Raw genomic sequence first — 22,985 nt, 5'->3', positions numbered from 1 at the left:
GTCTATTCTGTGGATTATTCTGTTTTGTTTTGTTTTTTAATATATATACTTGTGTATATTGTAAGTCAGAAATGGTAGTATCTAAGACATGCTTCTAGAGAAACAAAAGTATTATTTTCATGGTGATAAAACCATGCAAGTATAAAGTGTGTGTTATTATACCATTAAGTATAAATTGTGTGTTTTTTTTAAAAAAATGCCAATTTTAATAAACTTGTTAGCATTATAATATTGTGACTAAAGCAAGCAATTTGTTTCTCTTTTCCTGCAGTAGAGAGCCTTGTAGATGTAGAGAGCAAAACTATGTGATTTTTTTTTTTTTTAAGATAACAGAACTAAATTGTAGCCATTTTAGATTTAAGATGTTAAGACTAACTCTCACATATTAGTGAAAAGTCTTCAGATTTCACTTTTGGAGTTTCCTGTGAATTCCCTCCAATTTGAGGGAATGTTGACCAACTCTCTGAGAGCTTTTTTCTGCTGCTTCTTTCTTTTAGCCATTTATTTCTTCCCCTATATCACTATGGTAACAGCTCAATTTTCTCCATCATTCAGATCAGTAACGTTATTTCATCTGTGTTTCTTGACTGTTTATCCAAATCTTGCCACTTCTTTGTATATAAACATAAGATCTGACTTTTCTTACCAGTCTTCGTAACTGAAACTCATATCTACATTACTCAGCTGCTTGTTTTTTTCTTTCTTGAGTCTTGACAGCATGACCTTGCTCCTATTATATCTGAATAGATCATTTAAAGAAACCATCTTCTCAGCTTCTTGTTTCAACGTGTTAACTCTTTATATGTTACTACATTGCTTCCTCACTTTTTTGCCCCATTGAGCATGAACTACTTGTTTTGACTTTTAAAAGCACTCTACCCATTCTGTTATCTAGCTGTTGAACACATCGTTATGATGGCAAGCAAGGAGGCCATCACTTGCTACCTGTTAGCCACACTTTCAAACAAGCACGTCATCATTTCTAGTGGAAAGAAGGAGCCTGCTATAATTCTCCATATTTTGTGTGTTCCTCTCCATCACATCTCTACTTAAGTCATAAATGTGGAACACCAACATAAAATTTTGTAGTTAGTGCCCTTGTAACTTTAGTACCTTCCAGTGGTCCTGCTTTTATTTTGTGATCCTTATGACATTTTGTTTTGTTGATGTCTCTCATTTTATGTTTTCATTCAATATTTTAAGTGGACTATATTATGGATTCAGAACCCAAATTAGAGCCAGGAAGCATTACCACAGTATAGGTCAATATTAGTCATGATGTTTGCTATCTGTTCTCCACCCTTGTCTTTAAGCACTTGATTCTCAGGTGGTTTTCTAGAAGTGCATGTCTTTCATATTGCTCTCACCTGCAGCAGATCAGCGCGATTTCTGCAGGTGTTCCTAAGGGGCTTTCCTGACAGCATTCCCCTGAGAGGGCAGGAGAGTTGCAGGCTGCAGAGTGGATCACAGCTAAGATACTGCACAGTCCTGCTGTCAGGGACCTGCTGCTACTGCCTATGGTTTTGCAGTGGTAGAATCTAGAAGAAATTGGCTATTTGAGGTTGAAAATGAAATTACTTATGCAAAATGAACTTTTTTTTTTAAAGCAGTTGAATTAATAATGATTTAAAAATGAATGAGGGAGAGATGGGAGAAACTGCACTTGAGAATTAATGGTGATCTGGTGTTTTTATTTTGCTCCACAAAAGTAGGTTCCTTTGGGGCTTTTTGAAGTTAAAGACCAATTTCTGAATTTGAAACTGTCATTAATCTTTACGTTGCTAATCTAAAGCAGTGGAAGTTTGAATAATGCAAGATGCATGTGCTGACATTCAGAATCTGTTGTTTTGGTGTTTTCTGAAATTTGTAAAAGTGAAAGATGGGGTGGGGAGAGGAGGCACATGTGCGAGAGAGAAGGAAAGAATTACTGTGTTTTCGCCCACCCCCACATCCTTACAAATGTTTTGATCACTTTGCAATTGCAAAGTCAGCCTGTGGACAGTTCAGAGGTTTTATGATTACAGTAGCTTTTCTGTTTGAACATTTCTGCATGGGGTAAGGCATGGAACAGCAAATCCCTGAAATGCCTGCCTTACATTGTCTTAAAAAAAAACAGTAACACTACCTCACTCCAGATCGCTATCTGTTAGGAACCACTGAAAGGCTTCTCTCCAAAACTGTGGCAAATTTGAGAGCAAGAAGGATAAATCAAACTTGTAACCCATTTTAAGTGTTACATTATGCACATCTGTTGAAATTAGCTCTTGCTTTCCTAGAAATTAAATCTGTTTGTAGTTACTCAGCATCAAGTCCTTTAAAAGAGAGAAAACCTATTCATCTGAAACTTCTTATTCTGTATATAGTTTTCACTTTTCCTCTGTTTGATTAAAGTGTGAGACATTTAAACATGCAATAGTCATTCATATGGTAGAAGTTACTACTTTAACTTGAAGCTAAACCAAAGGCACACTAATGAAATTCATTTAAGCAGCTCTTAATATGATCTCTTTGTAAATAAGACCCTTTATTTAAAAACAGATTGTTACTTTCCTAGTGGATGGAGGAGAGTAACTACAATATAATTTGTGTGAAGGATTATGCTTATAGTGACATCAGCTTACAATCTTGAATTTCCTTTCTGAAGTTTAATGCTTTTTGTGATTTAATTTTTTCTTTAAACTAATGTATACTTTCCTAATACCTTGATACTTTCATTTTTACTTTTCAGACTGCTGTTCCCCTATTCACTAAAATTACATAACTGTGTACCGTCACAAAATTGTTTTAATATTTATTATTATATCTTCTTCTTCTTCTTCTTTTTTTTTTTTAAGGACGTTCTTCCCTCTTCCCAATAGATGATGGTTTGCTGGATGATGGTCATAGCGATCAGGTTGGAGTCTTGAATTCACCTACCTGCTACTCAGCCCATCAGAATGGGGAACGAATTGAGCGCTTTTCTCGGAAGGTGTTTGTTGGAGGTCTTCCGCCAGATATTGATGAAGGTGGGCTTCCTGAAAACTAAGCAAACTAAGTTTGGAGGAAGGGAGAAAGAGTTTGAAAGATGTAACTGAAGTAGTGGAAATAATCTACCCAATGAAATAATGTTGTGGTATAAAAGGCTGCAACCACATTTTTGCTGAGAGTTGATGAGTATGTTAAGCTTAATATAATTTGATGTCATCCCTTTCTTTAGTTATCTTTCCTTCTGCATCTGCAGATTCCAGAGTTCCATATGAAGCCTGGAATTTGGGTTCATGCTTAACCTGCAGTGCTGTGGGAGTGCATATTCCTTTCAAATACATTTTAGCCCTCCATGGTATCCTCTCTGCTCACTTTGTCCTCTGTTAATAGCAAAAGACTGTTAGTAATTGAACTTCAAATTCTATTTTACTATTACCTAAACATCTTAAAAGGGTTAGAAAGATCAATATTATTTCCATCATAAATAGAGAAACTAAGGCAGAGAAAGGTCAAGTGGCAGAGTTACCATGTGATGCACTGAGTACAGAATGTACCACAGAAACTCAGATTATTTTGTGATGCAGTTGGAATTGCTTTGTACTGTACTGCTGATCTGAAGTAATCATACTATTTAATATTAGGTTTCTCCTGTGCAGATAAGAGTAAATTACATGCTAGTTTTGTAATGTAGGCAGAAGTCAGTTTACAAGGTTCAGTGTAATCTTAGAGTAGCTTGCAAACCAAATAAGCTGACTGTGTTCAATTATTTCTCAGACACGGGAAGACTGTATTTTGGTTTCATCATCATCAAAATACTCTCCTGCAATGTATTTGGGGGGGGGTTGTTTTTTTTTTAATATAGCTCAACTTTTCTTCTGTTTGCTGTAGCTTCTATCTCACATATGCTCTGTAGCTTCCAATTCAAACGCTAAACAAAGATACATGGAAAAAAACTTTTTTTTCTCTATTCTGACTGTTTATATGCTGATGGTGGGATGCAGCTGAAAGAAACAGAACATATTTGTGTTTGAGGAGTGTTGCTCTTGGAGGGTTTAGGGTTGTTTTATTTTTCCTGAGGGTTTTAAAAGCAATGATAGGAAGGAGCAGCTGGGACAGAAAGACATCACAAAGCAGTGCAGGGGGCGTGGTGGGTCCTGCAGCAGGCCTCTTCGTGGTTATGGTAGACCCACCTCTAACTAGGCAATTTTAGTTTTCGTGCTTAACCTGTGCATTGCGTCCCTGAAAAATGCAAGCATGCTAATTGTGAAGTATCATAGCAGTTTAACCCACTATCTTTAGTTGTCCATATACTTCTGAAATACTCCTTTTATTATACAATAAAAGACAAAATTTGCTTAAATCACTAGAGACTGTGTAAATAATAAGCCTTGGAAAATGTATCTTTTTTAAAGTTTTTATTCATAAAAATTGGAAAATAGTTCTGGAAAGGGAGACATTTCATGGATAAAAGGAACAAAGGTCTTTGATAGTACTTTTTTATTAAGTTATAAATGTCATTTATTGTAATTGCAACTATTATACCTCTTTTTAGATGAAATTACTGCTAGCTTCAGACGATTTGGGCCGTTGGTAGTTGACTGGCCTCACAAAGCAGAAAGCAAGTCCTACTTTCCACCTAAAGGTAAGAGAGTTTGAAGGTTTTGGCCTGTCGCTAAGTGTAAATCTTACTCTGGGAGACTCTCACCTTTTTCCAAAAGGTATAATTTATAATCCCTATGAACAGTTAATTCAACAATTTCTGTGCAGACTCAGGCAAGGCTCCTTTACATACCAAGTCTAACATCTGAGACAATTATTTTAGTCTTGTGCCTGGTTCAGTGCTGGACTTCTGAAGAATCTCATATCTTCTGATTACTCAAATACCAGATCAGGGGTGTATAGGTATTTGTGTCATTAATTTAAAGGTCTGTATTTGTGTTTCTCTCCAATTTCTAAAATTGAAATTGAGTCAAATTTTTAAGACTAAATCTTAGCTACAAATTTTCATTGAAAGTTATAGTCAGGCTTCTCAAATTTAAAATGAAATAGCATGTATGGCAAACTCATTGGTTAAGCTTGATGTGTCACCACAGATTAAGATATAAATTGTGCAGGGAATAGAAAAATGAAACTCACTTCTGAAATTCAAAGTTTTAGTACACCTTAATAGATTTGGAACTTATAAATATGCATTTATTTGGATACTCAATCACTTGAAATACTCATACCAGGTTTTTCAAAACATTTGCTTTTACCAAAAGCAAAATAATAAAAGATATAACAAAATACCAAAAGATGTTTTTGGATATTTGATCAAAATATCAATTTTATATTTATTTTAATCTTATGCTGTGAACTTGAAGCACTAATTCTTGTTTTTGAGAACTGGTTGAATATTGATTTTAATTATTTCTATCTTTGCAGTTTGAGTGATATTCAAAATCTAGTTTAAGTATTGGATGAACCATATTGTACAGTTAGATAATCTAAATTATTCAGTATATCTCTGTACATGTACACTCATGTATTGGAATGCATGAAGTAAATGCAAAAATCTGTTCCAAATATGAAGACAATGTGGAATATTGTCTGTAGAGAATACAGCAATTCATCCCTTCCCTGAAATGGCAAAAGTAAGCATAATGGCTTTATGAACTGGTTGTTCAGTTGGTTTTCTGACTATCTATGCTGGGGAAAAGACAGAAATATTATCACAGATGGCCCTCCAAAGAGTGGGAAAAGGAGGTTAAAGTCTTTGAATGTTTTTTATGGATACTATATGGAAATTCTAAGATAAATGAAGAGACTTGGGCTTTTTTAGTTGGTCAGGCTGATACACAAAGCAACTGTTAAATTACCTTCAGTTACCGTAAAGAGTGTATCTATATTCACAAATTACCAAGAGAAATTCTTGAGGAACTCTTTGAGGAAAATGCAACTCTCAAAGTCTGTGATGAATATAAAAAAGCAGGAAGATCTAAAGGGAATCAATTCTGGCATTAAGTTCCAAGGAGTTCCATTAAGTCCTGTCTCAGATTCTGCACATCTTAAGGATATGTTTCCAGACTTTTTTTTTTTATTATTAAATAAAGCTTTTCCTGTAGTTGGAATACTGATAATTACCATGGTAAAATATTCTGTATTGTAAACAGAGTTTCTTAAAAGAAGGCAATGTAGACAGAACTTCCCTCTATTGATCTAATTAACTCAGGAAACACTTAAATGCTAAGCATTAATTTGATACATGTGACTAACGGATCCGTATTTGATATTTAATAACTCTTACTGTTTACTACTCTTTTAAAACTTCTAGTTTTTTACAATATTGTTTTGTAATGTGGCAGTAGCCTAACATTTAAAATATAGTGTAGGTTTATCTGTGTAGATACTCTGCAAACATAGTTTACTGTTAAATGTCAAATATCTGTGTTTGTGTCTGCTTCTTTCAGTGCAACCGATATGGCCTGTGATTATTTTGTAGTAGAATTTCATAGAGATCTGTGTCTTACATATTTAAGTAATATTCACTTGTGCAGACAAGAAACTATATATATTTACTAAGATAACTAAAACTGATCAAGTTAGGTTAAATATTAAGAAAGCTTTGAGACTGATCAATAATTAGCAATATTATTGATATTTCCTATATTAGCACAAGGGGTTCATTTTTTTTACCTATAATCTGGAGTGTCTAATTTATTGATCTGCATGAAGCTAATTCAATGTGTATGTTTTTGTTTGTTCGATCTTACTAGAGACTTGGCACAGTATTACTTTCCAAAGATGTCTCAGAATTATCCGGTTCTGGGCTGATTTATGTAATAGTCTTCTCTGTGGTGAAGAGGTTCAACCTGTCTTTTTGTTAGTCTCTTGTTCAGTTTTCCAGGCTGTGCTTCCTTCCAGGCTCTCTGCTTACAGAAAGTCTTGAGGGAAGGCCAAGTTCACAAGAAGTATTTCCTTGCTTGAAGAAGTGCAAAAAGTGTCCTGATCCTTCAAGGCTGCTGCCTCCTGAGAAACACCAACTGTTCTTTCTTAACCAATTACATTTTGCATCAGTTCACCACAAAATTAGGCCCAAAGAAAAAGGAAATTTTAAAACTTCAAGCTAATCTTACAAGGAAACTCTTCTTTGAAGCAGGAAAAAAAATATATTCTGTTGAAGTACAAAGTCCCTAAGTGATCTGCTAACTGTAGTGGGGAATTCCTTCCTTTTTATCTTGTCACTATTTACCATAACTCTTGTTATGACTTAATTGGCAAATATATTTATTTATGAAACAACACACGTTCAAAGCAACTTGCTGAAGTGAGGGCTCCATTCTCATAAAAATCGAACTCTCAAAGAAATCTCACAGTGAGGATATGCCAGTCCAAAGGAGGCCTTTCTAAACCTGACCAGTTGTTCGTGTATTCTGTCTATTTATAGTCAGTGTTAAACAGCAGATAATCTGTTTTGAACAAGACAGTATCTCCAGCTTTTTCTAATCATCTGTTTCTGCTGCATTCTATCCCAGTAGTTACACAGTGGCTTGATTTATTGAAGATTCCTAACTGCTAGTTTAGAATTGACTGAAAAATTAGGTTGAAAATGTTGTTTCTACTTGAAATAGCAAAGTCCTAGGTCCATCCAAGTTCTGTTTAACTTGTTACCAGCTTTTTTGATCGCCCTGGGTAGGACTGAGCTCTGGATTCAGACAAGTAACTGTAGGTGTCTTCGTGTGTGACTAGTGTCTAAGCTTCCTTTAATCAATGGGAATCCAGCCAATACAGTTAGTGGAGTACGGAGGGCTGTTCCGGTCACCGTAACATAAGCACATTGGGTTTGATTTATTTACCCAAACCTAGGATAGCTTAAAAGATTTATAGAGGGCTGGCAAATGTGACACGGTACCTATTGAAGCCCCACACCATTCTGGAACAGCAGCTGAAGGTTAGGCAAAGTACTTATAGAGGTTAAATTGTACTAAATGTCCCTGTGTCCCACTTGATCAGCAGAGTAGTAGTCCAGATGCCACTGAAGGCATTAACTGAGTCTCTGTTGACTGTAGTAGGAGCTTGAACACCTTTACTGTAGAAATACAGAAATAGGTGTTTGGATCTTGAAGTGAATCCTGCTCCTTTTATTCAAAAGTACCTTCGCTAATAGCTAGATAACAATTGTATCAGCATGCACTTTTTCTACTTCAGATATAATTTGGAGTTAATTCCCAATAAAAGATGACTAAACTGAATGAGTAAAAGTTTTATGTTTTAAAGATTAAATTTAATTAAAGCACTGTCGGGTTTCTTTAAACATTGCATGTCTTTCACAAATGTTAATTATTCCCAACATCAAATATAAATCCATTGTCTACATTAACCTGTAGTTAACGCTATTTTCTTCTGATTTAAGCTAGGGTATGGCATTCTGGGGGCAGGAATTGCACTGCACTGTGAGGCTGTTAACTCTCCTCTGGGGGGAGTTTGTTGGAAAGAAGCACCAACGACAAAATATGGCTATTTTGGTTGGTATGGACAGTGTCATGTTGGCTAGCAAATGCATTAATTTTCCTCACCCCTTCTCTAAGCCTCTAGGGATAGGAATTAATTAGAGTTTGATAGAACTTAAAACAGCTCTTTCTGATTTCTGCATTGAAATATGCGGAACAGAAGAAGCATCCTTTGTCCTTTCAGTAAACTTCCGTTTTGCTGTAAAATAAAGTGTACCTGGCTCAGAAAATGATGTTAGCCACCAGTGAATCTCATCTAGAATTTTTTGCTGTTGCTTTGTTCTGTATGTAATATATACAGAAAAATGAAAATACTGATTCTGTATATAGGTGTGGAGGAGAGGCGTTAATTCTTATGAAGGTTTAATTCAGTAATACAGCTAGATTCTTAAATTTTATCCAGTGTGCTTTCTACTACCGTTGCTCAACCACTACATTAAAAGGAAAAAGTATTTAATTTCTTGAAGTCTCTGGAAGATTTCTTTTTGGTTAAGAGATATCAACTCAGACTGAGGGTGATAAAGATACAACCACTGCTGTATCTTTAGATATCAGGGAATGTAGTTATAGAGTCAATTATCATCTCCAGAACAACTTACTATTTGGCATAATTTTCTGAGGATGGTATTACCAAGGTCGCCCATACTGCTTCCCTTTGAAAAATCAGAGTATAGTTCCAGTATTTTGTAGAGGAATTCGGTCAAGTGGGTCTCTTTAACACTAACAGGTTACCTACCCTTTGTCTCTCAGAGAAGGCATACATTCTGTATGTTCATATGTAGGCATATGAACAAGAATCTACTTTCTAGCACATATGGTAATTGTAATTCAATACTACTCCGAAAATATTAGTTTTGCATTTGATTGTTTTCATCATCCCTGTGCACATGACTTAACACCAGACTAGCTTTGCGGACATTGAATATCCACAATAGTTAATGAGTTATGAACATTGAGGAGAAAAATAATCCAGTAAAGATATATATTGAGAAATCAGAAAGGGGTAAAAATTAAGCTTGCGTCATGTAGTTGTTGACATGTGGTAACTGTAGTAACAGCAAGAGCCCTAATTTATGATATCTAACTGAATTACCTAAGATAAGAGCATAATTTGCCTGTGCAAGCTCTGTCTAGCTAATGAATAGAGTCTGGATGCCTATGTAACTCTTTGGAGAAGAGTTGTTCTTTGGAGAAGTCTGTGGCTAATTTATACTTAATTTGTGCCAGGAAGTGAATCCTGGCCCATGGCAGGTGATGAAGGATGGTTTGTATCCTGACTGTTTAAGTCTAGCATTCTTTGGAAGGGATTGGCCATGTCTATGTATGTCTAAAAAGTGTGGGACCTTGAGCAAATTATTATCTCTTCCATAACTAGGTTTCTTTGCTATGAGTAGTAGTTGGTTTCCTTCAAACTAGACCTGGGGAGGAAACTAGAATGCTTTGTAAATCACTGAAAGACTGAGCTGTGGAGCAAAACTAGAGCCAAACAATTTGATAGTACAGAGTATACCCTAACTGTCTTCACGTCTTCAGAAGGAGAATAGTACAGCTAAGCATCTGACACAAGCCTCTCGGGTGCTTAAAAATTGGTGGAATGAACCCAGATGTGAAGACATGCTTTGCAGATGACAGAGAAAGCAGTAATAATGTATAGTTCTGTTTTTGCTTTCCATGCTTTTATTTCAGGTATAGCAAAGTATAGTAACCCTAATTGTTCCCTCATCAAGTTCTTATATTTTAATTTTCTATCTTTTTACAAGCTTCCATAGTTATGTATATTAATAGTTACAGGCAGACAGGTGGTAGATTGTTGCAAAGCAACAGTGCTTATGACAGTGCTTATGTATCAGCAGCTACATGAAAGTGCCCCTACTATATTGTAGGGTAAAAACTGATGGATAATCAGCATCTGACGTACTATTTTATGCACTTCTGGCCCTCAGTCTTACTTTGTATGCCTGGTCCCTTAGTCAGTATCATTTGCATTTAGCCATCCCCTTCGTTAATTAAGTTTTTTTACTTCCATCATTCTTGTACTGAGTTCATTCAAACAGGAATGCGTGTGCCTGGCTTCAGTGCAAGTAGGGGAAATTATGTGGATCTCACTTCTCTGTCCCAATCTGCACATACTCAGATCCAGTCAGTCAGTTTTGTATGGGTAATATGTTAATTTTAGTTTGCAAAATGAATAAATACAGAAAGATATCCCTGTTAAAACAGATAGTCATTATTTAGATTCAAAATCTAAGTTTAGTGTAAATAGACTGTCATTAAAAAAACATTGTTCAACAATAAAAATGGACTTCACAAGGAAATGCTTCAGCCAGAGCTCAGTTTGAAAGATTCCCTACAGAATATCTATTAGAAAAGTAAACAAAATTTACATTAAAAATACAGAATACATAAAACTGTCATATGTCCCTTGTAATTAACAGGGACAGGACTGGTATCAGGGATAAGAAATAAGGTGACTAAAAGGACCAATATAGACCATATATCTTTTTCTTTAAATCTTACATTCTCATAAATCTAAAATCAGTCATGCCGTTGTTTCTCTAATTTTTTGTTCTTAATACATTGATTCTTCAGTGCTCTTCACAATGTGCAGTGCTACCTTTACCTTAATGACTTAAGCTGTCTGTTTGCAATCAAATTGCCAGTAGTTAAGTAGTACCTCTCAGAAGAGTATCATTTCCAAAGGGCTTTGTAAAGCAGCCACACTTCCTCTTGCAAGCTCACTGCAGAGCAACTGCTTCAGCATTTACCTTTTGTTCCAAACAATAAAATCTAACTTAGTGTGAAAATTACACGTTCATTATTAATCTCAGAAAAAAATGTGGATTTATGGTTCTTTTAAAATCCACTTTAGAATGCAACCTTAATTGCACTATCAGGCACCTGTAAAAAGTTTTATATGTATTATTAAACTGTAACCATCAAAATATTCTGAAATGTAAGGTTCTTCATTTGTCTGACTGTTTGTTTCTACTGTAGAATTAAATAAGCATTTTAATTCCTATTTTTGTAGTGTTTGAGAGGCTTGCTGGATCGCTTTTGTAACAAAGTGCTTTGATCTGATCTTTGGAATTGAGATTAGTCTTTTGTGCCAAGTCGGATTTTCATTGTGTAATGTCCCTTGCTGGCAATGAATTGTGCTTATTCTAGATTTCCAGTATATGATAGAGCAGCCAGGTTTGCTTTTATTTGATTATTATTCTCTTTTGGCAATTTTTTTAAGAAAAGAAATATTTGCTTGGAGTTCTGTTGAAATTAATTGACCATGGCAAAATAGTACATAGGTGAAAAAGATGGCTGATCAACAAACAAATGACTGGTTTAACTTTGTCACTTATATTTGTAATAAACATCTTCTTACAGAGAAGTCACTGGCAAAGAAGGTTAAGGAAAGGTAGGAGAAAAATAAAAACTCAGGTTTTTTTTTTTTCTTATTCCATTTTTCCCCAGGTTATGCATTTCTCCTTTTCCAAGAAGAGAGTTCTGTTCAGGCACTGATTGATGCCTGCATTGAAGAAGATGGAAAGCTCTATCTATGTGTTTCCAGTCCTACGATCAAGGACAAGCCAGTAAGTAAACAGTAGATGGCCTGCAGGCTATAGCTGCCATCTGTCTAAAGCTGCATTTGAAATGATGATGATGAAAATAATCAAAAGCAAACTACCATTGACAGAGCTCAACATCTGGAACAATTGGATGATTTTAAAATTGTCATGTTATGAATTGATAGGATTTAAATAGAGCAGCTAGATGTTTTAAGCTAACGGGGTTGTGACTGTTTGACAGTTTAGATAGGCTGATGAACATATGTCTATAATATGGTGAAACTTAAAGTAGCGTACCATTTTCTTCTCCTATTTAATAGGTTCAGATCCGTCCCTGGAATCTAAGTGATAGTGACTTTGTGATGGATGGTTCCCAGCCTCTTGATCCTCGAAAAACGATTTTTGTTGGAGGAGTCCCCAGACCCTTAAGAGCTGGTGAGTATATACTGTGGCTACATAAAAGTAGGAAATTATAGGAAATATGAACTATGCATTGTGTGTGCGTGTATACATACTTACACATATATAAAAATAGAAGATTGTCTTGGTAGCAGACTATCCACGGTACTATGAAATATTTTTCTGATGTTTCTCTAATAATTCTTACATGCTGGCTTTGACCACAGATCTCTGTTCATATCTTAGACTTACTGAAAAATGTTACATTTCTAAAGCTGTAGAAAATACTTTCATCTTATTAGCAAAGCCATAATGTAAATAATATCACAAGAGTTAGATTTTTTAAATAGTGCTATAAAAAAACCTCTCTGCCATGCTATATTAGTGTGTGGAGTTCTAATTTGTACTTGCTTGTAATTGTTCATTTGTCACTCTTTTCCTACTACCACCTTGCAGTTAGTCAAGATAACATGAGTAACAAAAACATAGATCATGAATACCTGAAGGAGAAAGAATAGAGAAAAGAAAAGAAAGGAAGCCTGAGAGCTAGCACTTAGCCTGTATGGCGCAACACTATATGAGATCGCAGTGCTCTTTCTAGACCCATGTTGGAATGCATGGAGGAAAATTCAGGTGTTTCTGTAGCTGTCAAATGGTTAATCCACAGCCTGGACAATCTGCCTTGCAAGATCATCTGCAGTAGCTTTGTATAATGTTTTGTGGTGGCCTTTTAGTAAGTAGGTTGAAATGAGTGTTGGAAGTAAAAGCTTAATAAACAGTCTTTCAGATCTCAGTTTCTATTAGAATGATTCCAGGAGTTTATTAGTCTTCCATTAGTCTTCCATACTGAATTTTATTCTTTCAGAAAGAGGAGCTTTCAGATGAAAGATGTAGGAGAGCCAAAAATTGATAGTGCTGATTTGGGGTATAAAGAATCTTAATTTTTTACATCTTGGACCTACAACGCTCTAGCTTTTTTGTCATTTTACTCTTAAGACTGTACCTTTGATCATAATACTAGCTCTGTAATGTAGAATAACCATAGTATGTTCCAACTGCAGATTAATTTTCCATAAATTCAGTCCAAATACTCGAGATTACTGTGCTAAATGTCTATGGTTAAATTTAATGGACACATTCTGATGCTTGTAACTTTAAAAGCTCCTGTATATGTGAAACTGAAACTTCTATGGCATTATGAAATAAGAATCACGCCTTCGCAAAAGCAGTAAAGCTTTAGCTGACTTGTCAGACAGCTGTTGAACTTGTGTCAGCTGACACCTTTGTACCCCAATACAAAGGATACCATTCTGAAAGATTTAAATATTCCGCCTAAATGAATTACAACACTGAATTGGCTAAAAAATGTTATTAGAGGTTTGCTAGAATACTCGGTTTATAAATCTAAGGTTTTTGGTTCTTTGTAATTAAGTTTCTACGGTAAGTGTAGCACTATAATACAGTACTTTAGATAATCGAGCTCTGTGTGGCAGATGGAAAGATGCTAACTACATCTTTAAATTCAAGTAGGACATAGAGCATTTGGACAGCCAGACAACATGCACAGGGGAATTTGTGGCATGTGGATCTATATTACACAGCTTACATTCCATGCCTGCCCCAAAAAGTCTTCTGCTGTAATCGCCTGAAGAAAACTGCTCTGCAAGTTCAGTTCCAGGTTATCAAGGACTGCAAGGGCTTACAACTCCATCCTTCCTTGGAAGGATGTGACCACCAATGTGAAAGATCTGTCTGCCTGAGTATTTCATCATTTATTTCATGTGTTTATATATATCTCGTTACATCGGTTGTTACGTAATTATTAAAAATTACTTTTCTAATATTTTAAATAAAAACATATTATATAATAAGTTTGTAAAAGAACACTTAAAATGGATTTTTTTTTTTTTCCCCTTATAGTGGAATTGGCTATGATCATGGACCGTCTCTATGGTGGAGTTTGTTATGCAGGAATTGATACTGACCCTGAGCTGAAATACCCAAAGGGTGCTGGACGTGTTGCTTTTTCCAATCAGCAGAGTTATATTGCTGCCATTAGCGCTCGGTTTGTTCAACTTCAGCATGGCGATATTGATAAACGAGTAAGTTGTACATAGTTATTAGTTTTTTAAATATTTGTTATATGCCTACTCAGATGAGTGTTTATCTATAAAGCAACTTCTCAAGATGCAGTAACATTACATTTTGATCAGCTTTTGTGACAGTTCCTTGATTACATTTCTGTAACTCCACTAGTTCCAAGAGTTAAACCATGAATGCCCCTGAACAAAGAACATACATTCCACAGAGCAGCAGTTTGTTCCTTGGACATATGTTATACCATATGTTCTTTCCATTTTAGAGAGTATGCTCATGCTTTTGTTGTGTATGGGCAAAGGGCTTGAAAACCTTTTTCCTCTTTTATTCTGTGGAAACCAAATTCTATGATGAATTCCTCTGTGATTTGTAGGAAACTATTATTTGTTAGTTTCAGAGTTTTTCTATATTTTCAGCTCCCATGAATCTCAGCCATAATTGTCAGGGCTCAGTGCTTTGGAAAATTCATCAAGCTGGACACCTAAAATATGAAATGTCTTCTCCTTTCTGTTAGACAGTCTTCTGAGTATTTACCAATGTACATTTCTGGTTAATAGATGTTTACTGTTTGCAAAAGCAAAACTAGCTCGATATTAAGAAGACTAGTCCAATTCATTACTTGTAATTAAAAGTATGAGAGCAGCAAAGAAAACTGACATCCAAATTATGTCAGTGTCAAGTGTCACTAGTTTTGATGTCAAGAGCTGCAGAGGTAAGTCACTGGTATTAACAGATGTTCCATTAAAAAAATGAGTCTTAGAGGAAGAAGTGTTGAGTAAGTAGTTCAAGGTCCAGTCTCCTTTTACAGATCAAAGACATGGGAAAAAGAAAGTAGTACAGTTACACAAGTCTGCTGTAGGTAGGTAGCATGCACTTCTACCTTCAAACAGGCAGAGGAATACATCTCCCTCTGAGCTACCAGTTGCCTAGTGAGTTGAAATCTCCAAACATGGTCCTTTCCAGAAGCTGAGTGGATCCGAATGTGGGTAGTGAACGAGGCATGTTAAGATTTGACAACTATATTTTGCTGATGCATTTCCTTTTCTTATATTTTGTATCAGACTGGCTAATAGTGCTACTTTGGGGCTCATTATATAATAGGGAAAATGGCTTTGATGGTGAGTTTGTATGTGGTGAAGTAAGACTGTTCATGATCTTGTGTTTGAGTATTTGGACAAAATGGGAATCAGGCCCAGAATCCAAAACTCGTACTCCTATAGAAATGACCAGGTCAATGAGCTTTAAGAATCAGGTATTGCTTAGTCTGTTTCAGGCACCATCTACAGTGCATTTTGGCTGTGAAGCAACCTAACTTTAATAGCAGCGGTGGATAATGGGTCCCGTCCCAACTAGTTTACCCTAAAAGGTGGGAGACACGGACTTAAGCCCTGCAAACTAAAGGACACTTTTGTCTTGGTCTTCCTGTTCCCGTGGAAGTGTTTTACGCAATAGACTTATATGATAGATTGGCAGTTTCAGTCTTTTAAATGCCTGATTCCAGAGAGAAACTATCAGTTGTGAGCCTTTATTTTACATAAATACCTAACTTCTGCCAGGAGCGAAGGGCAGAAGGGAGGCAGGTTTTTACACATGATTTGTTCTCTGGTCATTCTTACTGTCTGTTTCCAACTCAACATATTTTCTCTTGTGAATCATATTCAGGGCCTCTAATTCTCCCCAGTCACTATATGCTTTACTTCTGGTTATAAATTCCCTTCCCTGAGCTTGGCTCTTAAAAATTCAGCGTTTTGAGGCAGCTCGTGTTCTGTGTGGATACGAGCTTTGTCTTTGTGTTCAGCTGCCACCCACATAATTAAGTTAATATAATTTTCCTGCCTTTCATTAGTGTTGTAAGGATAAAATACACTAGAAACTTGAATAGTATAGTGAGATGGATCATAGGTGAGCAGTATGATTGGTGGTCCAGTTAGTATCTAGTTGATAATAGTAGCCTCAAATAAGGTACAAAAATGCCACATGACTCAGATACAGTGTAAAATTTACCTTATAAGATATTTCTTAAGCCAATAGAAATTGTCTTAAAACCTAGGGCTTTTTTCTCTACCAAAGTTTGTTGCTAACATCAGTTAAAACTTTGAATATTGTTGTTATGCATGTAAATGTGAAGTCATTTAAGCTCTATGCCCAAGCCCTGAGGTCTACAGTCTCAATATTTTGAGAGTTCTTATTTTGAGAGATTGGAAGACTTTGTTCTTCCTTTTCACCTATTTATATTTTATATCTTACATTTATATTTTATATATTTGTGTCATATACTGTCTTATTTCTGTTCTTTTTAAGATAAGTAGTACCATACTTTTTACTATTTCATTTAATAAGAGGGGGTTTTTATGCGCCTAATAATTTTCATTTCCCTTCTCTGAATCTCCTGTAATTCTGCCACAGGATGATTGTATTGCACAGTATTCACAGTGAAGAGCCTATCAAAAAAAACCCTGTATCTATATTTTTGTGTAATTTGCTATCTTTCTAAATTTATCTTTGTATCATCCTTTTTTGGACTGCACTTACCTTTAAGTTTTTATTGAGTTGTTTTAATGAAGTCCATACATTTTTCTTGACCTGATTTAGAACCATGCATGATTAAATCAGATTTTATGTCTACTTTATCTGGTATTTTGTGAACCATTCACTAGATTACTTAGGGGCTCTGAATTCACACAGGCTTCTGTGGATTTGAGCGACCTAAATCATCACCTTTATCATCTGAAAACTTTGCCAGCTTGTATTCTCCTTTGTCTTTCTAGATCAATAAATAATATTAGAACAGATTATTCCTTTGGAAGCTAGATGCAACCTGTTGTTTATCTTCTGTGTGATAATTTTGACACTGAATTTAATGCAAGAAATTCTTATTCCCACAGTGGAGTTCAGCTGGCAGTAAAATGATCAAAGAGGTTAAATTTAATTATGTCCCCAGAAATCAAATTTTCACATGCCCTCACTATCTTCTGTTATTCATTGGTTGATACTGGAAAGAAACTTCATTGCCTTTTTTTTTTTTTTTTTTAATTAAAAGGAGATGCTTGCTCTTTCTTTATATTTTCTTGGAACTAGTGTTTTTGGATGCTTCGGCTTAGAAAATTCAACAGCAAGTTGGCATAGGAACAATCATGAAGATTGGTGTTTGACCACCTATTCCTGTTTTTTGCATAAAGCTAGTAAGCAAATTTAATTCATTCTTAATACACCAAGTATGACAGCTAATAGAGTTGGATGTGAAGGCTGATTCTTATATTTCTGAAGAGAATTGGGAACCACTGGGGAGTTCTAAAAACCAGTGGAAATCTTTCTCAAAACAAAGCTCTGCTTAAAAAATTTCTATCCTTTCTTTTCCCCACCCATAAAATAAAAACAACAAATTTGTAAGCAATTCCCCAACATTAACTTTTGCCTGCGCACACAACAAAGTTTCTTAGCAAAAATTGGATGTTTGCTGTTGGGGGCTTAAGATCCAAGTAGGCTCTTTTTGCTGATAGTTAGTTCAGCAGAAATTTTGAGGGCTTTCTGGATGCTGAGCCAACCCCTGAAATGGCGGTGCTTCCTCTATGCAGAGAAAGTTATATAATTCTTTAATATATGATACAACACTGAAATACTTAAAGATAAAAACAAAAGGAAGCCTACAGTAAAAATAGTGAGCATGTGCTGCAGGTCTCTTGGCGCATGAACTGAAAAAAAGCAAAGATCTGGCCCAAACAGTAGAGTTCAAAAGGGACAGGGTTTGGGTTATATCCATGAGACTTCATCTCTTCAACAGCAGTCAGATATTTCTTCAATTAGTATTAAGCCAAAAAAAGATATTAAGATTAATATCTTAATTTTTATTAGAATTAATTTTATTAGATATTAGAATTTTATTAAATATTAGAAGCTACTGTAATGGAGAATCTGCAATATCAGAATCAGTAAATTGCCATTCCTGAGTTGGAGGGGTTCTGGGGGGAAAAGAGGGAAGGATGGTCTAGGTTTTTTTCTCTTCAAATATTCTCACTGTTCCTTTTTACTTATTATAATTCTTGGTCTTTCTTTAGTGTTACTTTTCTAATTTTTGAAAATTAATTTTTGACTCAAGTATTGTCTCTTAAATCTTGTAATTTTGGCACTTTTATTAGCTTCCATGTTTCTTCTTATTTTAAAAATGTGTATGACTCCTGAGACACTTCATTTGCAAAATGCAGTAATGCTAAATCTAAGTATTTTGATATATTTATCTTTAAAACTTATCATGATGGGGAGGGTTTACTAACTTCTTGTTTATTTGCCAGAGGGTTTTTGAAATCTTTTTTTTAATTGTCTTCTCTATAATTATATTTAAGTAAATCATATGTTCAGTCCTGACTTTTATATACTTATTTATACAACACAGTTCCTTGTATTACTGAGCAGTAATAGAGGGAAAAAACTCTTTTTTAGTGAACACCTAAACTCTTAGCTGTTTCTGAAAGTATAGAAAAGCTATTTCCAGAAACAGATTTCTGTTCCAAAGAGTTATTAGACTAATGCCTCTACGAGCTCTGAGCATATTCTTAAATCAGTATTACTGCTGATTTATAGATGAGAAAGCAAGCAGTTTATCTAAATCTGTAAGCCACTGATTTTATAAATGAGAAAGATAACTCTATTTCAGGTATTGCTGTCATTTGAGATGTGTCTGCATGCTGGTTGCTTTTAGCAATATATTACCTTTCTGTGAAGTTTTGCAGAGGCAGACTGTTCTCCTGCGCTTCTCCTTACTATAGCCTTTCTATATCAGTTATATCCCGATTCTATAGAGTTCTTGTCTTTTCACATTTTTTCCATAACCAGTTTTGTCTGTGTAAAAGCCTTTTTTATTGTTAAATTTTGCAGTGTACCTGTTTATCCTTCTGAGCTTTATTTCAAAGCATTTATAGGTTGTTGTTGTTTTTTTTAAATCACATACCTGTTGCTATTAATTGTAAATCTTAGTATCACAATGATTTAACAGATGTTACGTCTGCGATCTTTATTTCTTCCTTACCTATACATTCTGTAGCTTCTTTCCTGTCCTTTTGATGCAGGTACATTTATTTGCTCCAATAGATGGGTGCTTTTTTTCAGTAAAGTGCTCCTCATCCTATTTTATCGTATACGAAAGCTCAGGTCTAAACAATTCATTAAAATGTTGTTAACTTTCACATGCCAGTAGTCTTGGTCCACTTCATGTAAAACTTCCATTCCTCAAAGTGTCCATGTCATAAATTTGAAATCTTCTTGGTACATCAATGTACCAAGGCTGAAATTCATGCTGCTTCATGCTTTCAGTAATTTTGAATTACAAAGATAGTTACTGCATGAGGTAGCTGTTTATTGGAAAGTTTTAGTGTAACTTGTGACAAGGCAGGTCATTGTAGTAAAATAATAAGTAGATCTTGTACTATATATACACTATTGGAAGAGGCGTACTTGATTGCAAACATACATGCTGTTGACCTGTCAAGTATGACATCTACTTCTGAAGCTGAGAGCATGAAGACTTTTCTGTTGGAAGACATTTGGGCATTTGGGGTAGCTTTTTGTTGCTCTGCAAATAAAATGGAGAAAAAAAATTTTTAAGCTCTTGCTATTTCGAACATAATCTATATGAGTATTGTACATAAGGTATGTTTATATGTAGGATTCTTCTCAAGTATTGATATCTCAAAAAAAATTTTATAGAAATGAGTTTTTAGTGTAAACTGCAGTAGCATTTTTTGCCAACGAAAGTCAGAAAATACTGTCGTTAAAGGTGAGGAAAATGTGCAAGGCAACAATACATTCTTTAATGATGCAGTCAACTCATTTTGTATTTTATTACAAAGTTCTTCCTGTTTGAACGTGGTCTGTTACAGTTCAGTTACAAAAAGCCATAATGCAAATTAACCACTGGATTCCTGCCACTTTTCCACTCTGGCAGTCAGATGAGTTTGGGAGGAAAAAGCTATCTATGTAAGACAGGTGTTTCTAGCAGTCTGTAGATTTGCAAATTGGTCTTTTAAAAACTTTTTCAAAAGTAGTACATTGTGTACACATATACAGCTTAAAGACACAAAAAAGGGAAAGTCATAGATTACCAAGGTTTATGGCCCAAAATTTAATTTACCTTGTTTTAGAAATTGGTGCGGATTTACAGAGGACTGGAGTGCTAAAAGGTCTATACTCCAACCTGCAGAAAATACTTTTAATTTGCACATGTAAGTAGTACATGCAGAGACTTACTTTGCTTAAAAAAAAGGGAGGGGTTAAAGTCTAACTGATTACATTCTTGCATATTTAATTATTTTCATAAATTATGTAAGATTGGATATCATGTTGAGATACATTTGGGAACTGATGAGATTAGGTCTGGGGAGCTTTGGGTTTGGGGTTGGTTTATTTTCTGCAGATACTTCAATACTAATATTTACCAAGAATGTCCTTCCAGAATAAATTAAGTGGAGGTTCTAATGTAGCCATTTATTACATATATAGTGTACATTAAAAAATCCGTGCCTTCAAGTGTTTAGCTTTCTGTATGGATAAATTAGTAGCTGATAAATGATAAAAGGTAATAAAAACTGATGCATTAGAATAAGGCAGTTTGAAGCAACTTTGTTTATGGGGTACTAGAAATGTAAATGTATACATATTTATGTTTTAAAGCAATTTGAAAGTGTAATTCATAAATGTTTTTGTTATTGAAAGCTAATGGACAGTTTAAGAGTCTCACTTTCTCCTTCCTGATTAGTTTGTTCTTGTTTGGTCAAGATCATGACTGCCAGCTCCACCAGTGGATATAAAGTTTCATATTCTTTTCATCTAAAAAAAATTTTTTTTGAAAATGTATTCTATTATTGCCTCCCCATAAATATACCTGATTTCACACTTTTTTTTACTTTTTTGGGGGGGGGAGGGGAGATGAAAAATCTGAACACAGTCGAGTATCTTTAAGTAGAAATAGTAGGTATTAACTAGAATCATTTCTGTTTTACTCCAACAGGTGGAGGTAAAGCCATATGTGTTGGATGACCAGATGTGTGACGAATGCCAGGGTGCACGATGCGGTGGAAAGTTTGCTCCTTTCTTTTGTGCCAATGTCACTTGCCTGCAGTATTACTGTGAGTTTTGTTGGGCAAATATCCACTCTCGTGCAGGACGTGAATTCCATAAGCCATTGGTAAAGGAGGGGGCTGACCGCCCACGTCAGATCCACTTCCGCTGGAACTAAACATGGTGAACCAGCCTCTACATAAGGAAAGAAGGGTGCATGTGGCTTACTGTGTTTGAAGATACTGACATGCAGAAGAAATAAGTGCATTCTTCTGCTTCTCACCCCAGCTATCAATACATGCATCTTTATCAGCAGCCAAAACACTACAAGCCTCTTGTTTTTCACCAAAACCCTACATCTCAGGCTTACTAATTTTTGTGATATTTTCATGTTAAAATAAAATGTTTTTTTGTATTTTCTCCAAGTTATTTTTATATGTAAAGTTAAAACTAGATATGAGAATGTTTTTGCGTAGGGGCACACAGTCTGCTGCTATATTTAGTGGGTGAAGCGTGCACTTATTTCTAAACATGGGTTTTTAACTTCAAGATCTGCCCCAGTAATTTACCAAAGGTAGCAAAATAGTGAAGATGGAATATGTCTGCTACAAAAAGCTTATTTTTATTGTTGTTGCTATTTTCAGTGTATACATAAACTAAAAATTAGGGTTGATTTTTTGCTCTCCATTTTGACTTGCAAGAAATAATACCTCAAGATAATCTGATTTATTAGCTATTTTTAAACATTTTTAATCACAAGCTGTATTAGCTTTGCTGCTATATAGGTGTTATGTGTAATGCCACCTATTAATACGGGATTGAAACGTTTAAGACACACTGCATTACAGATAAAATGCAGGCAGCACAATATGGCCTAAACTGCCATAGTTTTAGAATGTGAAAAAATTGCATGTTTACTTACCTGTATACACCATATGCATGCACTAGAACTATTACTTAACAAGAGGTGAGTTATTGCAGATGTTCAAAAAGGCTCTCTTGAAACTAGGTAGCATGAGCAAATTTACAAAATTTGTTACAAAAAACAAACTTGCATGCATTTATTGTGACTGAAGTAAAAAAGATGTCCTACATGTGTACAATATGCAAATTAGTTTTAGACTAGAAAGTGCAGCCATTTTGTGACCTGGTCAGTAGTGGAATTCAATTTTATGCAGACTGGATGTAATATTGTAATCCCTGTGCAATTTTGTGATGTGTGCTTCTAATTAATGTGGCGTGATGTAGTATAGATACAAGTTTGAGTAAAAAGCTAGCATTTAAAAGTTATTTTAAGCCCCCCTTGATTGTTCATGGTTAAGATTTCCTCTACAAACCAAAGATGGCCAGCACACTGCTAACCAGTCACCAAATGTGAAACCCATGACAAATGCATACAAAAATGTACTTATATAAGAATGCATAA

General features: G+C 35.1%; 1 protein-coding gene across 5 annotated transcripts in view; it reads left to right on the top strand.

The window, feature by feature from the left end:
* Positions 1-22,985, top strand: part of CPEB2 (cytoplasmic polyadenylation element binding protein 2) — a 56,352-nt gene that overhangs the window by 30,871 nt on the left and 2,496 nt on the right. For 2 of the 5 annotated variants that reach the window (XM_067298216.1, XM_067298215.1), the window contains 6 exons: positions 2,835-3,005; positions 4,517-4,606; positions 11,919-12,037; positions 12,334-12,448; positions 14,333-14,514; positions 21,510-22,985. The exon at positions 21,510-22,985 is cut by the window's right edge and continues 2,496 nt beyond it. In XM_067298216.1, coding sequence (XP_067154317.1) covers positions 2,835-3,005; positions 4,517-4,606; positions 11,919-12,037; positions 12,334-12,448; positions 14,333-14,514; positions 21,510-21,737 — 905 coding nt within the window. In that variant the 3' untranslated portion in view covers positions 21,738-22,985. Of the gene's footprint in view, positions 1-2,834; positions 3,006-4,516; positions 4,607-11,918; positions 12,038-12,333; positions 12,449-13,939; positions 14,164-14,332; positions 14,515-17,587; positions 17,688-21,509 lie in introns of those variants that run through there. The other 3 variants (XM_067298217.1, XM_067298218.1, XM_067298219.1) reach the window with 3 other exon arrangements.

Source organism: Apteryx mantelli, chromosome 5, assembly GCF_036417845.1.
Source record: "Apteryx mantelli isolate bAptMan1 chromosome 5, bAptMan1.hap1, whole genome shotgun sequence".
NCBI classification, from domain to species: Eukaryota; Metazoa; Chordata; class Aves; order Apterygiformes; family Apterygidae; genus Apteryx; species Apteryx mantelli.
Note: the sequence above shows the minus strand (reverse complement) of the source record. Positions and strands in the feature narration are given on the sequence as shown.